The sequence below is a fragment of the Aythya marila genome, assembly GCF_965140915.1.
Source record: "Aythya marila genome assembly, chromosome: 10".
NCBI lineage: Eukaryota > Metazoa > Chordata > Aves > Anseriformes > Anatidae > Aythya > Aythya marila.
The window spans coordinates 17148095-17168730 of NC_139051.1; the positions used below are offsets into that span (position 1 = coordinate 17148095).

A 20636-nucleotide genomic window follows, 5' to 3' on the forward strand; every position below is an offset into this window, starting at 1 on the left:
AAAAATTCGTTTGAGGCAGGAAATCTTAAACCTCACTTCCCATTTACCTCCACCTTTCCCCTTTTAGAAATCAAGATGGGAGAAATTATCGTATTTTATAATCTTCACCTGCTTACTATATATTAATTTTCTGAGTGTTATGAAAGTTTGTACTTTTATTTTGTGACCAAAATATGATGAATTATTTAATATTTTTTTAATTGTTATTTTATTTGACAGGTCCTCGACCAGTACGAACGAGAAGGGTTTAATTTCCTAGCTAAAGTTTTTAATTCCTCACATTCCTTCTTAGAAGACTTGACGGGTCTAACTTTATTACATCAGGAGACACAGGCTGCCGAGGTAAGAAAATAACTTTGGATGTTAAAATAAAATGTGATAGTTAAGGGTGCCTTGGTTGTATGTTCAGCTGTATAACCATATGAGTAAATGAATCACTGGTAGACTCAAGCATTGCTTTGTAATTTACAGGATGATTTATGTGAGCCATATGCACGTTCCATACAGTGAGATAGGAGGTGTCCTCTTAATGTTACAGGATAAGAAACATTGTTGGATATGGGAGGAGTTCTTTTGTTTGTTTGTTTGTTTGTTTGTTTGTGTTTTTTTTAAGCCTAGGTGATGCATAGTATGGGATGCATGTTGACAGCCAGTTAGAAATGTGTAGCACTGTTGTTAATGTTCATTTTATTATTTCCACGTTTTGTGAAAGTGACAGTTGTTGCTTGAAAATTCTGGATTTACATGGAGGAAAGTTCCTGTCTGTTGTCTTTTAGGGTGTGTTACACTGTTAGTGTAAGCTGCAGTTGATGCACACATTGCCAGGCCAGCTTTAATCTACTGTATGCAAGTGCTGATAATAGTTAGCCCTGATAGTGCAGAGCCCAGTGTGGGCTAACAACCACAGCATTTACACAGGTTCCTAGGTAGGTGTTGGTATTGAATGTGACTGTACATTAGATGTTTTCTTAAATTAATTGTAATTTTTTAATATCTGAATTTTCAAGTATTTATTTTAAAGAAGAAAATTACTTGTATTACATGATGTAAGGAAATCAGTTATCATTTTAGGTCAGTCTAAAGTGTAATTATTATACAAATTTGTGGATTATAATATGTGGAAAACAATGCTCTTTATTCATTTAGTGACAAAAGTTGCAACGTGGAATGAAATTGAGGTATGTTTTGTTCTCATGGGAGATACCCTGCATAAAGGGTTGTGATATTGAATCTGTTTCATCAAAAACAGATTCTGTCTTAATGTTGTATTTAATAATGATTTGTAATCCTTACTCCCTTTGTAAATGTCTATGGTCCTCTACATAATTCAATTATGGTATGGTAGTATCACGTGGATGTTTCCAAAGTTGGCTTTAAAAAGTGATTATTCAGTTACTGTAGCCTGTGCAAATGGTATAGCTGTTTTTGCAGCTGGAAATGGCTCAGTGGTTTTCCTAATAAGGTTTGTGAGGGTAATGCAGACTTGACTCTCTGTTTCATGTTTTAACGTTTTAAAATAATTGGAGCAGATACTGGAGACATTAAACCGTAAAACACTTGATGCACTCTTAAATCAGTGTAGTGATACATCCAAAAAGTTGTGTGTATGTGAGAGAGATACAGCAAAGCAAAACAAATGCCCTTTACCAGGTGCTACCCATTACCAGTAAGAGTCATCATATTCCAATTGCCATATGTGACTATGAGGCTGCTTAGAAGGCTTTAGTCTGCTAGTGACAGCATAAAAAAGTTATGTATGTCCTAGTTAGTGATCAGTTACTTTGCAGGTATTAATTCTTGAGTTCTGCATCTTCATAATGCGTGCGGGTGTTTATTTATAAAGGTTTAGATACTCTTTACAAAATGTAGTTTGCTGCAAGTGCATTGCAACTTCCTAAAGTTCAATGTTTAATGATAAAGGATGGGATCAGTGTGCTTCCAAAAATCTTTGAGTTCAATAACGAGGTTAATGCAATGTAGTTATTGCTCGGAAATAGAAAAACAATGCAGTTCTATATAGTAAAATAACATAATTCAGTTTTTCTGATAGAATAAAAAGATCTTGCTGAATAGAATGTCGATTTTTCAAAACCTAGGATATTTTCATGTTTTCTTATGTATTTAATGTAGCAAGTATGTATCAAGTGGTATTTTTAATGTCACAAATATATAAAAATTTTAGCTATTAAAAATTAATTGGCGTGCAAGTTTTCACAGAAATAGATGTGTCCAATAGTTAAGTCCAGATAAAATAAAAATATTTGCTTAGAGAAGAGACCTCCACTTTAGGAGAGATAGTTTGCACAAAGGAAAGAGAAGGCCATTGTAATACAGAATTAGCCAAAGCAATAATTTTTTAATGGATCCCTTTATTTGCAGTGATGCTACTCACAGTACTGCCTTCAGTTTTCAGTTTCATTAAATCAGATTGTATATCAGGTACATAGATTTCCTTACAGAAAAACTGTTGGGTGACTTGTGGATAATGATTGTTCCGGGCTGAAAGGGATGGTGACGTACACAACAGAGGCAGTTCTGTACCCTCAGTACATAATCTGGGCCAGTTTAAAAAAATATATATGCTCAAGAGAGTGCTTACAGTACCCGTTCTATTAATTGCTCTCGTATTTTGAGCTCATTTTTCTTACACAGTATGATCGGTATAATTTATATTACCATTTTGGAAGATTTTCAGATGGCTTTTCTGACTACTTCTGAACTGCTCTTAACAGAATGTGTTCTCTAAAATTTAGACGTAATTTATTTAGGACTATGTTAAGATATTCTTGATACATGACATTCTAAAGATTGTAGCAAAAGTAGTAAGAAACTGCCTATAAGAAGATACCACGTGTATTAAGAGTTGGAGTAGGTGCTCCTTAACCCTTAAGTGAGGGAGGTTTTGTAAGCCATGTTATGGCCCAGGTTGGTGATCAGAAAATTTGGCTGTTTTGTTGAGAAGTTACTTGACTTTCCGTGCTCTCATTCTTCAAAGGGATTTTGTAAAGGAAGTTTGGGTTTGGGAGTTCATGAAAATGGCTTCTAATAACTGAAGACTTTCCTTTCTTTCTGTCTGGTAAAACTTGAGCAATGCTATTGCTCCAGTGGAATGAAAATAAACTTGTAAAGTTACCTGTCATCCAACAGTACATTTACTCCAGAGACACCATAATTTGTTGTAATTCAATATATAAAATCACTGATATGATCAAATGATTTGTTGCTTGCATTAGACTAATAAACTTGCATTGGACAGAGAAATGTACCAAATGTTCGTATTTTTCTTAAAAGGAACACACTTAATGATCTTAATGTTATCGAGCTTTTTAATTGAATGCTTTTCTCAGGCTGCGGTTAGAGGAGTTGGAACTTTTATCACATGCTTCAGTGTATTGCATCCGAAGTTAAATCACCAAACTCTCTTTTTTAATGCGCCTAAGCAAATGCTTAGCTGCTTTCATGAAGTCAAATTTGTATAAGTGCTTTAATGAGCTAATTACTAAACTAGCTTTGTGGTGCTCAGAAGACATTCTGGGTATGCCATGCCTGTTCTGTAAGAGGCCATCCATTCTGGGATCACCTGAAGTTTCCACGAAAACATTGCCTTCCCTGTGCACTTAGTACAGGCTGTGTTCACCCAGACTAAAGCAGGAACATATGCAAGACTTTTCACATACTAAATATCTTTTTAAGATATTTTATTGTTCAATTTCCTCTCCCAGTGCCGTGCTGTTGACCTAAGTATTGATAGCATGTTGAAATCCTGTATATGACTGATAAGAATATAACCCTCATTCAGTGTGCAACATAAGAAGGAATCACAATACCAATTTAGTTTGTGGTTCAAATTTGATACTAATCGCAGGATTTTTAGTTAAGAGCACCTGTTTCTTTAATATAAGATGCATCAGGAAATTATAAATGTTCTGCATGACTTCCTTAATATGACAAGTTAACCAGTAAATAATAAAATTAGCAAATGTTTCTATTCTGTCTTGAAATGACAGTAAATTTCAGACATCTGCTTTTTCTACATCTGGCTTTAATTTAGGTTCTGTGGAACACTTTTTATTTTTTAATACCAGTTAGATATTTATGTACAGCTTCATCAAGAGTCTCTGATGAAACCCATGGCTTTGAAGGCCAAAAGAAGCTGTGGGAAACTCCCACATCAGCACTTAGGCCTTGTTTCCACTGGATGCAGTTCACTTTGGGAGCCACCCAAGCTCCCTTAAAAATTGCACTCCTGTTTTCCAGATCACGTTGTCTTCTTGCTCCTAACCTCAACCTCTTAACGTCACCTTTGGTCAATATGCAGTCAAGTTTCATATCTGGGCTTAAAGTAAAAAGAGCTTATGCATCTCCTGAATTATTAATCAGAAAGCAGTGGCGTTGGTTTGGAGACAGAACAAAAGGCAGCTTGGTTCAGAGCTTGGCAGGGCCGCCTGCTGGTGGTGACATTTCACAGTGCCTCGCTAAAAGCTGCTGGTTTGCTTGCTGTGTGCACCAGACCTAACCCTGTGCAGTGCATAGCCTGATGGTATGGAGAGCGCTTTAAATTTAGTCCTGTCTAAAACTGGAGCTTTTCTGACTACTCTGTTGAGATTAATTTTTACTGATGTGGCACACTTCTGGAAGTGAAAACTGACACATTTATTAATAAATCTCACAGGCAAGTTTGTTCTATAGTTGTGGAAGAATCATTATCACTCAAAATATTTTCCACAAAGCTTACGTCTTAAGGGTACCCATTTTCTTGTTGCCTTTTTTCCTCAGAAATATCTGCCATTGTTCTTTAAGGCCCAATTAAGCAAATTAACCAGGCTTGTGCTTGCTTTAACACCTGTAAGTACTCTGGATTCACAGCGAGCGCAGCACCTGTTGGAATGGCTGCAATGGGAGGAGCGTTTATAGCGGTGAAGTGAAATTTTTGCATGAATTCACAAACTTCAGTAAATTATGTAGTTGAATTTCTTTACAAACTTTTTCAGCTACATCCATTTTTCAGAAGTACAGACACTTAATTTCTCTCTTTTCTTAATGTGGCTCAAGTACAGATGTCTTACGTTGGATTTCAAGCCCTGAATGAAGTGGATGCTTTAGGGAGATTTGCTTTGTGTGCTATACTCTCTGCTTCTGTCAGGATGAAAGAAAATCATATAATAAAATTTTTGCTGTATTATATGACTGATTAAAACACAAGAAGTGGTAGAACTCTTTGAATTGAAAAGGATTGTAGAGTCCGGAAGAAATTAAACCACAACCAGAGTTTTCTGAACGAAAGGCATAGTGCTTATAAAGGTCAGACATTCATGCCAGCAGGTTGTGATGTCTGTGTTATTTTACCTTAGTCATTTTGTACTTCGGTTCTTTTTTTCTTTCTCATCATGTGGTCCTTAGTACCTACAGTTTCTGTATCAGCTTTGCTGTCAGTGAGTGAGCCCCATTTGGCACTGACAAGATGCCCTTGCTCTGCTGGCTCACCGGTATCCCAAACTGCAGCATTATGCAGAACTGAACTCTTGCCCCGTAGAAGGGTAAGTAAAAAATAAAAATAAAATGCTAGCAAATGCTAGTAAAATACATTGAGCTCCTTGGATAGGGGAAAATATAGAAAACTTTTTTTCATCTGATTTTACACTTAATGAAGCTTGTGCCCAAGCTTTTTTTCAGCCGTTTCTTGGAGAAGAGGGCTTAATTGTAGGCAGCTGGTATTCAAAGTAAAATTTGTGCTTGTCAAAATTTGGAAGAAAGTTCCCAATTTCCAATGTACTTTGCTTCTAAACTGTCCTGCTTGCTTCTGATTCTGCATTTTATTATGCAACATATTATGCAACAAATCTGTAACGTGACTGGTAATGGGGCTGAGTCTTCACATCCCAGCACCCTTCTGTAATGCCCGCACCATTCTGCACTGCAGTTGGAGAGGTCGCAGCACAAACCGTTGCCTTTCACAGCATTCTGCCTCCGATCCTGATGGAGCAGCAGTGTTAAACACAAGCCAGGCAGGCTGGCAGTAAAGTCTTGTGGTTTTTTGTTTTTGGAATTGGTTGGAAACAGAAGTGCTGAGGTACTAACAGGCAAGCTCCTGTTGTTACACCTGCAATCAGAGTGGTTCAAAAGAACATTTATTAATATGCTGATAGGTGTTTATAATTTTACATACATATGTATAAATATATACGAATATATATTCAAATATATATAATGCATATAAAGAATTTATGAATAACAATAACATATAAATAGCAAAAACAGACAAACAAAACAGAAAAACCCAACTTCAGCAATATTATAAGTAAGTTTGTTACTTTTTTGTTTTGTTTCTGTTAACCAAACAGTATTGAGAGTTAGATTTTACTTGATGTTGTAAGAATTTGCTACAAGGAATACTATGAATAGCTAGACCAAAATTAATTTTTCTGTGACCCTGGGCTTTTTAATCTGATTCATTTCATGAGATACTCACTTTGACAGATTCAGACCTGCCCTGGAATCTTTTATTGATGTGCTTTCTTTTAGGAGAAGAGATTTTTGTCTGTTTGTTTTGAGTTTTCTCCTGTCAATTAGTGTCAGCAGCTTTCTTCGTTCATTAAACAATATTTATAGATCCTCAAATAACGGTAAATTTTAAAAAAAAATTTAAAAATCCTGTTGAACAGTGTCCACCTGGGAAATGTGTCTTGCTTACAGTGTATTTTAAAATCCAGGTAAATTTCCAGTGCATTCTGGATATTATGCTTTGCTCTTACATGCATAGAATAGATTGGATAGGTCTGTCTTTTACCACTCTGTTCTGCTGAATCTATGGTATTTCTTCTGTGTAAATTTTGCCAAGGAGAGGAAATTTTCACATCAACATGAAACAGTTCAAACTGAGTTTTATAGCCTTTGAACAGGCCCAGGAATGTTATTTATACTGATACTTTATGCTGCTGTTTGGAAACTCTTTGAAGAATTTAGAAATACCTGTGGGGTATTTCTTCTTTTTTGTACCAAAACATGATCTCCTTGTCTTTCCCCTCTCAACTCTGTGGATAACTTCAAGTTTTCTTACTAATAGTAATCAAATGCTCTTTGTGGGACTTCACTTGTGTCAGCAGGTGATGTGCACAAATACTCATGTTTCTTGATATATTTGAATGAATGTATATTTGTGCCTTCAGGACAAAGAGGCCCACATGCAGTCATTCTACTTAGGTGACTGCCAGGAGAGAGCAAGCGGAAGGACAGGTGATTATAGGGTTGTACACAATAAAAAGATTTCTTTGAGTGTGCTGGAGGCTTCAAGGTAGATCTTATGGGTGAGAGCCTGCCAGTCATTGGAGGTAAGACTTATGGACGACCAGAGCCTGGAGTGTTATAGTTCTGAATGTACTTTCATCAGTCAAGCCACATTAATGTTGAAGTTCCAAAGAGATTTTAAAAGCGAGGACAGCTATAGAAATACTGTCCATATCACTTCAAAAGAATAAATATACATTGTCATAAACATCCTCTGTGACCTTGTCTCAAAACTGTGAAACAGCCTTGTAAAATATTTTTAATTGCAAATTTTGACTTGTAAATGCTGACATCCTTCAATAAAAGAAACTACCGAGCAACAGCTTAGATTGACAGATTTATTAAGCTTGTCTAGTTATTAGTCAAATTAATTGAATCTCTTTACAAATGCAAATGTAAGAATGAACACTTTGGGCAGAGATAGAGAGATGGTGAATATTCAGCATAAAGACTTTCTTACCTAAGTTGTTGTTGATATTGAGCTGTCTTTTTAGTTTAAATATATGGGAAAAAAATGAGACTAAAATCACGAAAAGGAATGGAATAGTTGATGGTTGACTCATACTGACGTGAGTTAGTAACAGCTGGTAATTTATCTTACTTTTTCAAGGATTATACTTAAACTGTGAATTGCTGTCATAGTGCCAAACGTTGATAGAGTTTAAATCTCTCTCTATAAATTTTCACAGTAAATCTTGAGTAGCTATAAAATAGTATATAGAGTAGCTAGAAAGTACTGCTCTGAGTAAACTTAAAATTGCATCAGTTTTTATAAAAGGGGTGAAAAGTTACATAACAAATAGCAGTTAGTGCCTTGTTTTATGTGCTATAAATATATTAGCCTTAGTAATGTAGCACCTTTCAAGGTGCTATGAAATAGCTGTGATATTAATATTTAGTCTATGTTCTTCATAATGCATGTGTAGCTTTTGAGCTCTAGGTAATAACTCAAAATTGTTTGTCCTATTTATAAACAGTATTGATCAGTGGAGGTTAGTACTGTTCTGTGTCAGACATTTTCTACCAAGAAGGGTCAAAGTATTTGTCTTTCTTCTGCTTCCTGTTTTAACAATATCAGCACCTCAAGTACAGTTTCAAGGGCATGCTAGTTTTCTTTTTTTATTAATTAATTGCTCTCATTAGATCAGTATGTAAACTTGCAATGAGGAATATTTGCACTGATAAAGTAACACTTCAGGATTATAGAATGCTTTTAGTTGATCGTGAATATAACACAAGAAGTTCTAATGTAACTGCTATAAGGAAGCTGTAAATCTGATAAATGGATGGATTTGATGTCCATAGAAACTAGTTGTGCCTCTAGAGAACTTTGTACACTTAATCACGTTTTTTCCTATTATGTTTGGTAAGGCAGAAGGAGATGTACTCTCTGTTTTCTCATGTAATGGCCAATCACAATGGATTAGCGTTAGTGTGAATGGTTTCAGTACTCTGGCATCATTTCTTTGCCAGGTTCTGATGTTACTAAGTGAAATATTTGTAAATGATGATCTCTTGAGGTCCCTTCCAACCCCTACAATTCTGTGATTCTGTGAAATGACTTTTGCAACTGAAACAGAGAATCAGGCAAGTGGGGACTCGGTACTTCCAAAGTGAATCCGAAGTCTAGGCATATACTACTATGCCACTGAGGACTTTTGCAATTCAAAGTCTGTGAAGAATTCATGGAAATGATTAAAAACTTCTATTAAGCAGTTAGTGAGAAAGCAATGAGGCCCCAACTGTCACGTGTGGCAGGAGAGGACTGAACAAGAGTCGTTTCTTGGAGTTAACCTGAGATAGGGCATGAAGTGTGTGCAAGTGTAGCACCATGCTATCACTGTGTTAAATAGCCTCCATCCCTCCTTTTCTTTGTCTTTGGACTTGAAGTGCAGTTCTTGTGTAGCAAAGGTAAAACGTTTTTCTTCAGGAACATTCCCACACTTCTGATACTTGATTGAGGCAGAAGTGCTGCACATCTCTGTTGCATAGTGCCTTGGTCTCATTTGCTGTTTCGACTTCACCTGCTGGTATATAGGTAAGAAAATAGGCTTGCATGTTTTGGCTGCTTCATTAGTGGACATAGACATAAGATCTACTGGTCCAGGCATAAAATCTAATCCCATATAATAGGTGATCAGAAGAATTAAAAACTCAACTATGTTGCCCATGGAGATGGAGGTTGGCAAGTGCTTTTGCTCCATATCCCTAGAAATTACTCAGAGTTTTAAGATAAAGCAGTTCTGAACAGACGTGCCTACGAGCTCATATGGGATCACTAAGTGGTGTGTCGCTTCAAAACATCCAAGTTATGTACATGAATTTCCTATAAATTCTTGTCTAATTTGCTGAGTCTGGCACCTTGAAATTTGTGGGGAGTTACCCATGGAGATTGTAAAATCTTTCTTCATAATTGGATCCAAATGTTTTTGGCTTGTAGTGTGTTCTCTCCTTGTACTCTGTTTCCTCTTCTTACTACCAAGAAGGGGACTAGTACTTTACAGCACTAACAGTGTTTTTGAGAGATATTTGTTACGTGGCTAGTAAGAGGCACTGATAACTTTAAACCTTTAGCAGATTTTATACTCAGTCTTCTCAAAATTTTGCTTAAAGTGGTAAAATATCTCCTCCATGTTCTCAGTGATGCACTTCAGCAGTCAGATTGCATCAAAAAGTATCAGAAATGTGGTAACAGACTATAACAATAAAAATAATAGTGTGCAAGTCTACCTTTTACCTTCCCCTCTCACTCTTATTAGTTCACATATACAGACGAGAGTACCCTGATACATGTAGAAAAATAGGTCATAAAATATATAGTAATTTATTTACATTATTCCACAATTTCTGTATTTAGTTACATTATCCCAATATTGAACTGTCCAGCTGCCTTGGTATAGAAAATGCCTGGCAGATTTTGATTTAGTTTTATTTGAATGTTCACCCAAACCTACATTCCCATCACCTACCTTTGTTGTCCCTCTACATCTGCCTGAGAGAATAGTTTAGCTGGTTCAAGTGACCTTTGGCCAGTGCTGCAAATTCCTACACCCCTGTTCTATTAAATCAAGATACCATTTATTCCTCTTCTGAATGCTGAACATTTGGTATTTTACATGTATTTGGGGTGAGGCTGCAAGGGTCTAGGCAGTGGCAAGCTGCTGGAAGTGTGCCCAACATACTGTACCCAGTCCTTTCATCTTGCAAAGATTCAGGGTGCCCCCAACTCCCATCATTGCTTCCCTTGCTAGATTTATAATCAAGACCTGACCGTAATCCTGATGAGATTTACTGAAAGTAAATGCCACTGAGGTCACCCTGTTTAGTGAAGATGGTAACCATAAGATAAAGATGAAAACGAAAACCTATGAATTGTCAAGAGTACTTTTTGTCTCATTACAATTGCGTTCAAGAATCCCTGGAGTAAAGTTTTGGAGAATAACTTTCTAACATTTTAGTAATCTGCACTAATTGAAGGTTCATTTTGTGATTCTATATTAAAAAAAATAATAATCATAGTGAGAAACTGAAGTTCTTGAGTTAATGCTTAAAATACTGAGCTAGTGTGTAACTGGAGAGGAAACTCTGATCATCTTGGTGCAGGGCTTTCAGCCCCCTTCCTTTCCCTTCCCAGGATGCTGACTTTTCCTTGCCCGTGCTGTAATCAGTTTTCCTTCCTTGTGGGTTTGGGGATTGGCAAGGACAAGAAGATTTTTTTCCAAAATATCCTGCTAGTTTTTGCAGGGGAGGCTTTATTAAAACAAAACTCTCTTTGGGCTAGGCTACAGTTTTGACCTACATATATCAAAACTAAAATAACAGTTTGCAAATTAGGAAATTAGGATTATAATCTGCATGGTTCCTTGGGGGGGGGGGGGGGGGGGGGCAGTACAGGGAGGAGTGATGATTCTGTTCTCGAAAGATTTTCAAACTATGTTGATTCCTTTTTTTCTAAAGGAAAAAGTCTCCGCTAAAGAAGGGAGAAGTAAAAGAATTTAGGAATTAAATCTCTTCCATTCCAGTATGTTTTGTTACAATGAGGAATGAATAGACTGTTCAAGATGCATTCTGTTATTCTCATGTGAAGAATAAGAAATTACACAACATAGACAAACATGCTGATAAACTTTATTTTATAATTAAGAACATAAATTATACAATGTGCATCTCAGTGCAAATGAACAGTTGCAGAGTATATGGGCCCCCTGTAGATTGAGTAAAAAAGAAAAAAAAAAAAAAAAAAAGTTTGCTGCTGGACAAATCACTACCAGATGCAGATTTCAATAAACACATACTGTTGTAGACTTACCCAAAGGTGCTATGAATTTCTTGAAGCAAGTCTGCCTCTACATTCGCTAAACCATTGAACCTTTGAATGTTACCGGAGGTACTGTATTGTGCTCACCCTTCCCCCTGTATTTATTGTACTTGTCTTGTAGATTTTTAAATGTTGTCCTTAAGAGTACTGAAATGTTAACCGTGTTTGCATTCTCCTGACAACTTATATTTTATATGGAAACATCTCCAAAACTTCACTTATGGAGTTGTGTAAGAGAACTTGTGCTATCAATTATCACATATTCAAAACTCATTGGTATTTTATTGTCATCATTTAGTTTTGACAAGACCTTTCTGTACAAACAGAAGTAGCTTTATTTTTCAAACTACTGTAAGTATAGATGGAACTTTTAATTCATAATAAAATAAGTTAATAACTGTAATGCCAAGAGTTTTTGAAAAATCATGCGGACTTCTCACATGTTAATGGCAGTGATTGCTAATTCATATTCACATACTGACAATCAGAGAGAAAGCTAAGTATCGCAAATTAAATAACAAACCATCAACATAAGACTTGGCCCTTTGTAGAAATCTTGTATTAAATTTTCATAAGGTATTAGGGTTAGGGGTTTTATGAAGCATGAAATAATTTTACCAGCCTGATTGTTTAAACATTTGCATCCATATTGCTACTATAATGCAAATATTGTTGGCTAAAGTTGGCACTGATTTTGCAGAGATTTATAAAACAGACATGGATCAGCAACAGTGAATTTGAATAGCCCTTACAATGAGTACTAACCATAGCTCTGACCGTCCTGAGCTTTCTGTTTGTTCCTGAATAGTTTCCTGTTGTTTACCCTTTAATGAGTATCTCTGCAGAATGCTGATATTTCCTTTCCTGTATTCTGGTTCAGGTTCTAGTGAAGTTTCTTTTTTTCAATCTCTTCTTCGTGAACACGTAACTTGGCTTCCAGCTGAAATTTGCTTTGCAGCGTACTTGTTTTGTGTTTATGGAATTGGCTGGAGTCCTGAAGAGCCCACCTGATAGCTTAGCTGGGACAAAAATATATGAGCAGTTTCATAGTTAAAACCCAGACTTGATTCAAGGATTAGTCATTTTGTGCCTGAGAAGATACAGATCACTTCAGTGATCAAGTTTTTCTTAACAGTGACTTCAATCGGTTGATTTAGGTACAAACTGCAGAAATGTCCTCTCCTGGAAAATCAAAGTCGCATCTGACCTCAGGAAGAGGCATTAAAGTTATTCATAAAGTATGTATTTCTTGGCTCATTTTTAAGTTGTGTGAAATCATGTGGGCTAATCAGGAAATGTAAAAAATACGTAGGTAATGATACAAACTGTTACTTAGATGGAGGTAACATCTAAGATGCTTATTTATTTTTCTGCAGCTGAAATAGAAAGAGGAGTCGGAGAAATAGAGAAGGGATGCAGAAATAAACCTGTGAAGTATATAGCCATTATTTTTCAACCTCTCAAGGGACGGAGGGGTTAAGAGATACCATTTTGAAAGGGTCTATGTTGTTGAAATGTTTATTTATCTAAGTGTCTACTGAAACAGCATGCCAACAATAGCAAACCCAAAATGAAAGTTAAAAAGAGAGAAAACTACTACTGGAAGAGAATATGAAGCCATAACAGAGCTATTTAACATTATTACAGTGCAGCAGCTGTTTTTGCTAATGTTTCTTGGTTATTTAAAAAAAAAAATCTAAGTTCTAATTCCCTTTGTCTTCTTACTTTGAGTAAGTATAGTATATGAAGTTTGCTATGACTCATTCTTCCCACAAATACTATTTCTTCGAATAGCCCTTGTAAAAACATGCCTTTCATATTAATTGTCTTAGTTGGCAACTGCGTAGCCTTTTTTCTTCCTGGGTGAGTGATTTATACCTACCGATCTCTGGATCTGCCTCATGCTACACATGGTGCATGCCAAGCTAGTGGTGATATTATGCTGTACCTATGATTACTTGCATTTTGAAAGACCAGAGTTGGGTGGTAGAATATACCGATCACTGAAATTAGTTTTCTGTCTTTCTTCACAGGCAAATAACTTTATATGTAACAATTTTTTCTTATTGTAAATCTTGTACTTGTTTTCAGAAGATGACACGCATTACATAGAGGCTTCATTTTTAATTCTCAGTAACACCAAAAAAGGATAGCGGACAAAGAAGGGACAAATGCAAAATAAGATGTTATTTCCAGCCTCCAAGAGAACCCTCGTTGCATGACTTTTGCTCGCTATAAGAAATACTAAAAAGAAACGTGGAAGTTAAATGATGAAAGTTCATTCAGGTAAAGAATTGAAAAGCATCTGTTGTAGCTTTCATATGTGAGTGGCTGCTGAGCAGTCTATTTTAACTTCAGCATCATAGGCAGTCGTGGCAGTACAAAGAACAGCCGTGGTTGTAGGCTTTCTAGTTGTTTTTGTAATACTTCAAATTGCTCTGATGGCACAATGCAACTGTCATGCCCTATGGGAGAATTTTATACTGAATTACATAGACTCACTAAGTTTGTCCAACTGCGCTAGCATGCGCTCATGACAGCAGCATGCATGGGTATTGCTATGGTCATCAACTTCTCCAGCTGTCTTTGGTTGCTGGAAGAAAGGGGTGGATTATCTGGGGACAGCCTTTGGAGTGAGTCCAAACTGCGAAACGCAAGCTCACCCTTTTTAGAGGGGTAATGAAATCCTTTAAACGTTGCTTTTCTTGGTTGGGGTTGGTTTTGTTGGGTTGGTTGGGGCTACGTTTTTGATACTTCTTTTCTCTGGATTTAATCAAGAGGTTAGAAATTGGATCAAATTGTTTAATCCATTTAGTATGTAATTTAATATTGGTTAATATGTGCTTAATACATAAATTCATGCTTGTAGATGACTTTTTAATTACTCATTCCTCATTCTTGCTAAAGTAACAATAAAATCTTGGTTATAGCTGAAAGGTGTTGATGAGGTTCAAGGAGCTGACAGTGACTTTTCTTTTTAGACAGTGGAAATTAGAGATGGTTGTGAGGGATTTTGAGTGGGAAATGAGGTAATACTAGTTGTTTTTTTATTTAAATGGAGGCATAAAGGTCACAAACGTAATTGTTCCACTAAGAAAGGTAACTCAAACAAGGATGGTCATTAAAAAAGTCACTTTATAATGTAGCACATCTTTATCTTGTAAGTAATAGCTGGTGGAAGATGTTACATCAGCTCTTAAGACAATACTGGAGAAAGGTTATTGTGTTTGGAAAATTGCAAGGATTTAAGCTTACTTATGAAAGAGGAAAGTTTGTTTTCATCAAGAAATGTATAAATAGAATGAATATTGTGACTGCTGAATGTTCTGCTTTCAGAGGAGAGTGATGTTCACCAGCTCTAGCATAAAATCTGCTATCCTTTGTTCTGATTTTGAGATTTTGCTTTGCTCTCTTCTGTGCAAAAGCAAAGCAAACAACTTACGTCCCAGAGAAAATTGGTTATAGAACAGACTGCCTATTTACAAAAATAATTTTAATTTGAAGAGTTGAGGTAAGAGATTAAAACAGTACTCAGAAAGTTGCAATCTTTTATTCTAGTATCAAAACCAACTTTGTCTAGATCTTCATCATACTTTTTTTTTTTTTTTTTTCTTAATTTCCTGTGGGACTTACTGTATCTGTTTCAAAAAGAGTATCAAGACTACTCTAATTTCATATTTAAGTAAGGGATCTGATTAATACTTCAGGCATGCAAGAGAGCTATAACATTAATACTGTTGTTACTGCAGCGAGATGCTATTACAGACATCACAAGACTTGTTATACAAGGAAACATGATTACTCTGGATTAAAGAAGTTGCCAAAGGCTTGAAGGATTTATAAGTGCTCCTGCTTTGAGTTATATATAACTTCATTATTTTGTTGAAAATGTTTAGATCTAGAATTAATGAAGCACAATAAATGCTGATGAAATGAATCAGCAGGTTTGACAGCCTTTAGCTGATGCTGAGCAGATGATGAATTTTACTGTAGTATTCTTTAAGCCTCAAAATTGCCAGATACATACAGAAAGTAATAAATTCAGCATTTGCACAGACAAATGAAAGCAATATTCTTTATAACTGGAGTAACACTGCGTCTGGTAAGACTTGAAGAAACAGTGCCAAAGTTGTGCCAGGGGAGGTTTAGACAGGGTATTGGGACCAATTTCTGCACAGAAGGGGCTGTGAGGCCAGCAATGGGCTGCCCAGGACAGTGCTGGAGTCCCCAGCCCTGGAGGTATTGCAGAGACATGTAGAGGTGGCACTACAGGACGTGGTTTGGTGCTGGGACATGGTAGTGTTAGGATGGTTGGACTGGGTAACCTTAAAGGTCTTTTCCATCCTAAAGGATTCTGTGGTTCTCTGATGTGCTTGAGAATTGCCATGAGCAAGGCATCAATTTAAGAACGTGTCTGAACTGACTTATTGTAGGGCATGTGAGAGAAGAAATGGTGTGGTGACCTCCTGGCGGAGGTTTTTGTGGTCTGAGTCTTGGGGGAAAAGCTGGTGAGAGCAGTCACCGTCTGCAGAGTGGTGAGGGTGTGAGGGGCGATGTTGGTGTGCTGGCCACGTGTGTCTAAGCGAGACCAGGATTGAGGACCACTGAAAATTTAAGCTGTGCTGTCCTGGGGACAGAAAAAGGGATTGAAAGCTGTGTGAAAGAGTTCTGGGGCTTGCTGAAAGACTAGGTAGGCTGACTGAGTTAGTTGTAAATGTTCGGAGATTAAGAGGGACAGAGAACAGGGTTTGCAAGCCTCAGGCAAAGAGGAAGTGGGAAAATGTGGCTTTTGAAACAAAGGGCTTAATGTTGGCTTTTTCTGCAGCATCTCCAAAATTTAGTCACAGTGTTAGTGTAATTAGAAGGGACAATGAAATGTAAATTCCTCATGGCACTGCTGTGTTCTGGGTTGCCGCAAGGTCCCCGTTTGTGTGAGTAAGAGTTCAGTGAATGCATATCATGTCAGTTTGATCGCTCCATTAATCTCAGCTGCACAAAATTGGCTGTATTTTAAAATAGCTTCATTAACCCAGCCCAGAGACTAGTGCGACATACAGTAACTTGTTGCAGACAGCTGCGTCCCATTCCAGTGTACGAAGTCTGCAGTACTGCCGAGATGTTTCAAAACGGTTATTATTTTAACATCTGGTTAATTACAAATTATTTATTCTGATGTTAAATTTAGTAGAGCAGTCATCATTTGCTCTTGTTACCACGATGCAGAGTTGGCGTGGCATGTATTAATGTCAGTGTTAGTAAATCTGAATGAGAAACGAGCAGTAACCAATGATGAAAGGCTTTCCAACTCTGAAGTAGACTTACTGCATTTGTTTCTTACAGGCAAGACTATAAAAGGAAGATATTTAATGGCAGAAATTGTTTTGCAGTTCCATTTGCCCTGTAATGTGACTCAGGAATTCACTTCTGTAAAACTATGACTAAGTCCCTTTTGCCTTTGAGGTATAGACCTGGATGAAATCCAGTAGGAGATTGGATTTCAGCAAACTGGAGAAGTTCTTTCCCGGGCTTTTTAAATTTGCAATTAGGACAAAGCTACATCAGAAGTCAGCACAGATTTCTCATGTAACTTATTCCTTGATCAGGTGGGTTTTTTTGTTTGTTTCTTCAGATAGTGTCTGATTACTAAATTAATCTCCCAGAATTATTAAAACATTCCCCTGCCAAATCAAGTCTACAGATGTAGTACATGTTGTCCTTTGTTCCTCTGGAAATGTTAGGTTTTATAGCAGCGGAGCGAATCCCTGGATTGATAGAGCAAAGAGAGAGAATAAAAAGGAATGCAGATAAATATTGTGTCGTTTTTTCAGGTGCCATGCTTAATATATGCCAGAGTGTTTGAAAGCAATGGATCAAGTCCTGGTAATGGTATCCTATTTGTGAGTTGTTGGGGAATTTTTGGTAAGGTTTTTGTTTGTTTGTTTTATATAATGAGAAGACGGTGTGCTCTCGGTCACAATCTGCCCAAGCAACTGTTTTGAAAAGTCTGCTACACTCTGTGGTGCAGTGCGTTTGAGTCGCATAGCTGCGTTGTGTGTTTGCAGTGACAGTAAATGTAAGCAGGTAGAGGAGCACAGAGCACGGTCATCCTGCACTGGGCAAGCCCTGCTCCGAACAAACCAGCCAACCCACCTGGCCAGCCCTGAGTGCTGCTCGCAGTGGAAGTTCATACGCCTTAACGCTCAGGGAGCAAAGTGTCTGCAGAGGCAGCCATGTGGGGAACATTTGCTGGTCTGGGATTTTGCATGCTGACTTGCAAAACCTACGCTCCAAATTGCATTGAATATATTAACTTCTCATTTCTTGCTTCACGATATACAAGGCATCAAGGAGTCAAAACCTTAAGGACAGTGTATTTTCTCTGTATGTTTTTGGAGATGGAGGACGGGGAAGAACAGAAATGGTCTCCTGCCAATATTATATGTTAGTGGCAAGTAGAAAAAAGTCCACAAAGACCAACAGCTGGAATTTATCATGTCTTGCAAGCTTTCAGCTAATTTTTCTCAGTGTATCCCACCCAAAGGTATTTTTAAAACTGTTTGGACTAAGCTCTTTTTCTCTCCCTTGTGCTTATATTGACATAGTCACAGATGTTGTTACTATGCAAACCACTATTATTTTTTTTTTTTCTTAAATACTTTCCTGGTTTCCCTTTTACTGTGACAATTTTGTTGTTGTTGGGAGATGGAACTATTTCATTCATGGGCCACAAGTGTTTTCTTTTAAGTATTCAAAGTGTCTCATCCTTCTATTGTGTTTTTCCAGTTTACTATAAAATGCCAAAGTCCTATTCCAATATAGTTTTGTTTAAACCTTCCACTCTGGTTATTTTTTTAATTTTCTCAGTATTGCTTTAGTTTTTCAAGATGTATCATCACTTTCATTTCAGCGATGAAATTATGCTCTTTCATTGACTTACTTCAGTCTCATCTGTTGTTAACTGTGTGTTTAACTATATCATAACACTTTTTTTCTCATGTCCTGTCATAGATTAATTTCTCTGTTTGATTCACTCCCCTCAGCATTAGCTTTGGATTCGAACATCTGTATGTTTTATTTTAAGCGGTCACCAGCATGATTTGAATTTAAAATATTCATCTTTTCAACTTCCAGGTTTACAAAACAGCTTTATGTATTCCGTGGTAAACTCCCTGAAAAAACACAGTTCTAGATTCCTATTATATTTGTATTATTTTGTTATTGTAATAACCAATAAGTTGGCTCAGAAATGCTCCTAAACAATTTACTTTTTAATAGGGAACTTGATTTTCTATGAGAATGTCATACAAAAATTTTGTTCAAAAATGGCTTTCTTTGCTATTTTCCTTAGCTATTTTCCTTGTCATGTTAAAAAGAAATCAGAAATTTTCTTCCATGTTTTCTACTTTCACATTAACATGGGCAATGTGGCGTTTATTCTGTTTATGATCACAAACACTTTGATTTTCAACAAGGGCTCGACAACTTCAGTGACTTCTGTTAGTAGTTACTGTGAAGCTGTTTACTGGTTTATATTTAAATTTATTTTGGTTTATATTTAAATATTTATTCTTTGTCTTTACAAAGTCCAAGACTTAAGATTAGGATCAAATACTCTGTTGATATTTCATTTGTTTTTTTCATTTACTGGGTGTTTGAGATGCCAAGTATGCTGCTTTCTGGATTCAAGAGAAAATTGCCTTGCCTCAGTGTTTATACTTTTTCTTTTTCTTGAACCTATAAAGTCAATTTAGTAGTCTGAAACACAGGTTGATTTCCCATTCTTGTACAAACATGCATCTTCCAATACTTGTATTCTCATTGAGCAATCAGAAATTGCAAGTACCAGTTTTTCCTGACTGTTAAGTACTGGGCGTAATTCAGCAGTCTCCGAGGGGAAATACTCCTTCAGCTCCTTGCCCCTCATCAGCAACCCAGCAACCTTCTTCACCTTTGGGACGGCTTCTGCCTAGAGTATTATTCTAATATTCATCTGTTGCTATGTCCTGTTAGTTTATAAAATTGACAACTTAAAATCAAAAGTTACATTTTATACACTAATGTTCATAGAGAAAAGGCTCCCCCAACTTTTCTTTCTGCCTTATCTTGCTTCTCCCAGCCTAAGACTTGTATTTGATCTAACATAACTTCATGGGTTCCTAAAGCAAAAGGCAGGCTATGTGCATAACGACATACTGCCTTAGATACGGAGCACCCTCTGTGTTTTCCTTTAAATGTTTTGTTTGCATTGTCCAAAATAGCCATGTCTGCCTTCACATGTGGTCTAGGAGTGAGTTGCAGTGTGAGTCAGTCTCTCTGTTTCTGGCTCATACATTTTCTGTCAGCCTTCTCTGTTTGGGCTGTCTATACATTTTATTGCAGGTTTCTTTTTTACTATTTTGTCTTTCTCTCCTAAATAATGATATCATTTCACCACAATTCTGTGAAAAGAGTGAAGCACATGAAAAACCTGGACTGAATCTGTTGTATTGCAGTTAGGGATTCTTTACTAAAACTGCTGTCAGTCTCTTGGGTTTTGTTCTTCTAAGAGCCTGAGTGTGTTGTTTTTCCTAACAATTTGCACATATATGTATATTTTCACCCCCATGCATACAGTCGGGCAGGAGGAGCCCCCCGTTGCGGCCTGTTCACGCGTTCAGCCCAGATCCCTGTCTGTTGCTACACTCTGGGCAGAACAGCCAAGTAAGTGAAATACCAGCGAGAAGTTTGACAGTGTTGTTCTCACCATTGACTTGAGCCCGTATTAAGTCTAGCTTTTATCTCTGGCACGTGAGTATCTCTTCACAGAAAAATACTGGAAGTTCTTGGAATTGCAAAGATAGCGAGCCGCTAGCCAAATTTTCCCTGGCTAAGCAGTGACAAAAGCTGCCAGTTGATCCGAGTTTTATGTGCTGTTTTTTCTGATGAGAACTACTGTTCACTCTGAGATCATCAAAACCTTGTTCAGCTAGGATTCAACATTAGATTAGAATTGCTCTTTCCAGAGTTAGAATGTGAATTCAGTTATGGAACAGCG

At 36.9% G+C, this 20636-nt stretch overlaps 1 protein-coding gene across 2 annotated transcripts in view; it reads left to right on the top strand.

The window, feature by feature from the left end:
- The window catches only part of ATG7 (autophagy related 7), a 102898-nt gene that overhangs the window by 43237 nt on the left and 39025 nt on the right, over positions 1 to 20636 (top strand). For both annotated transcript variants that reach the window (XM_082768335.1, XM_082768334.1), the window contains exon 18: positions 220 to 342. In XM_082768335.1, the coding sequence (XP_082624461.1) occupies positions 220 to 342 (123 nt within the window). The remainder of the gene's footprint in view (positions 1 to 219; positions 343 to 20636) is intronic.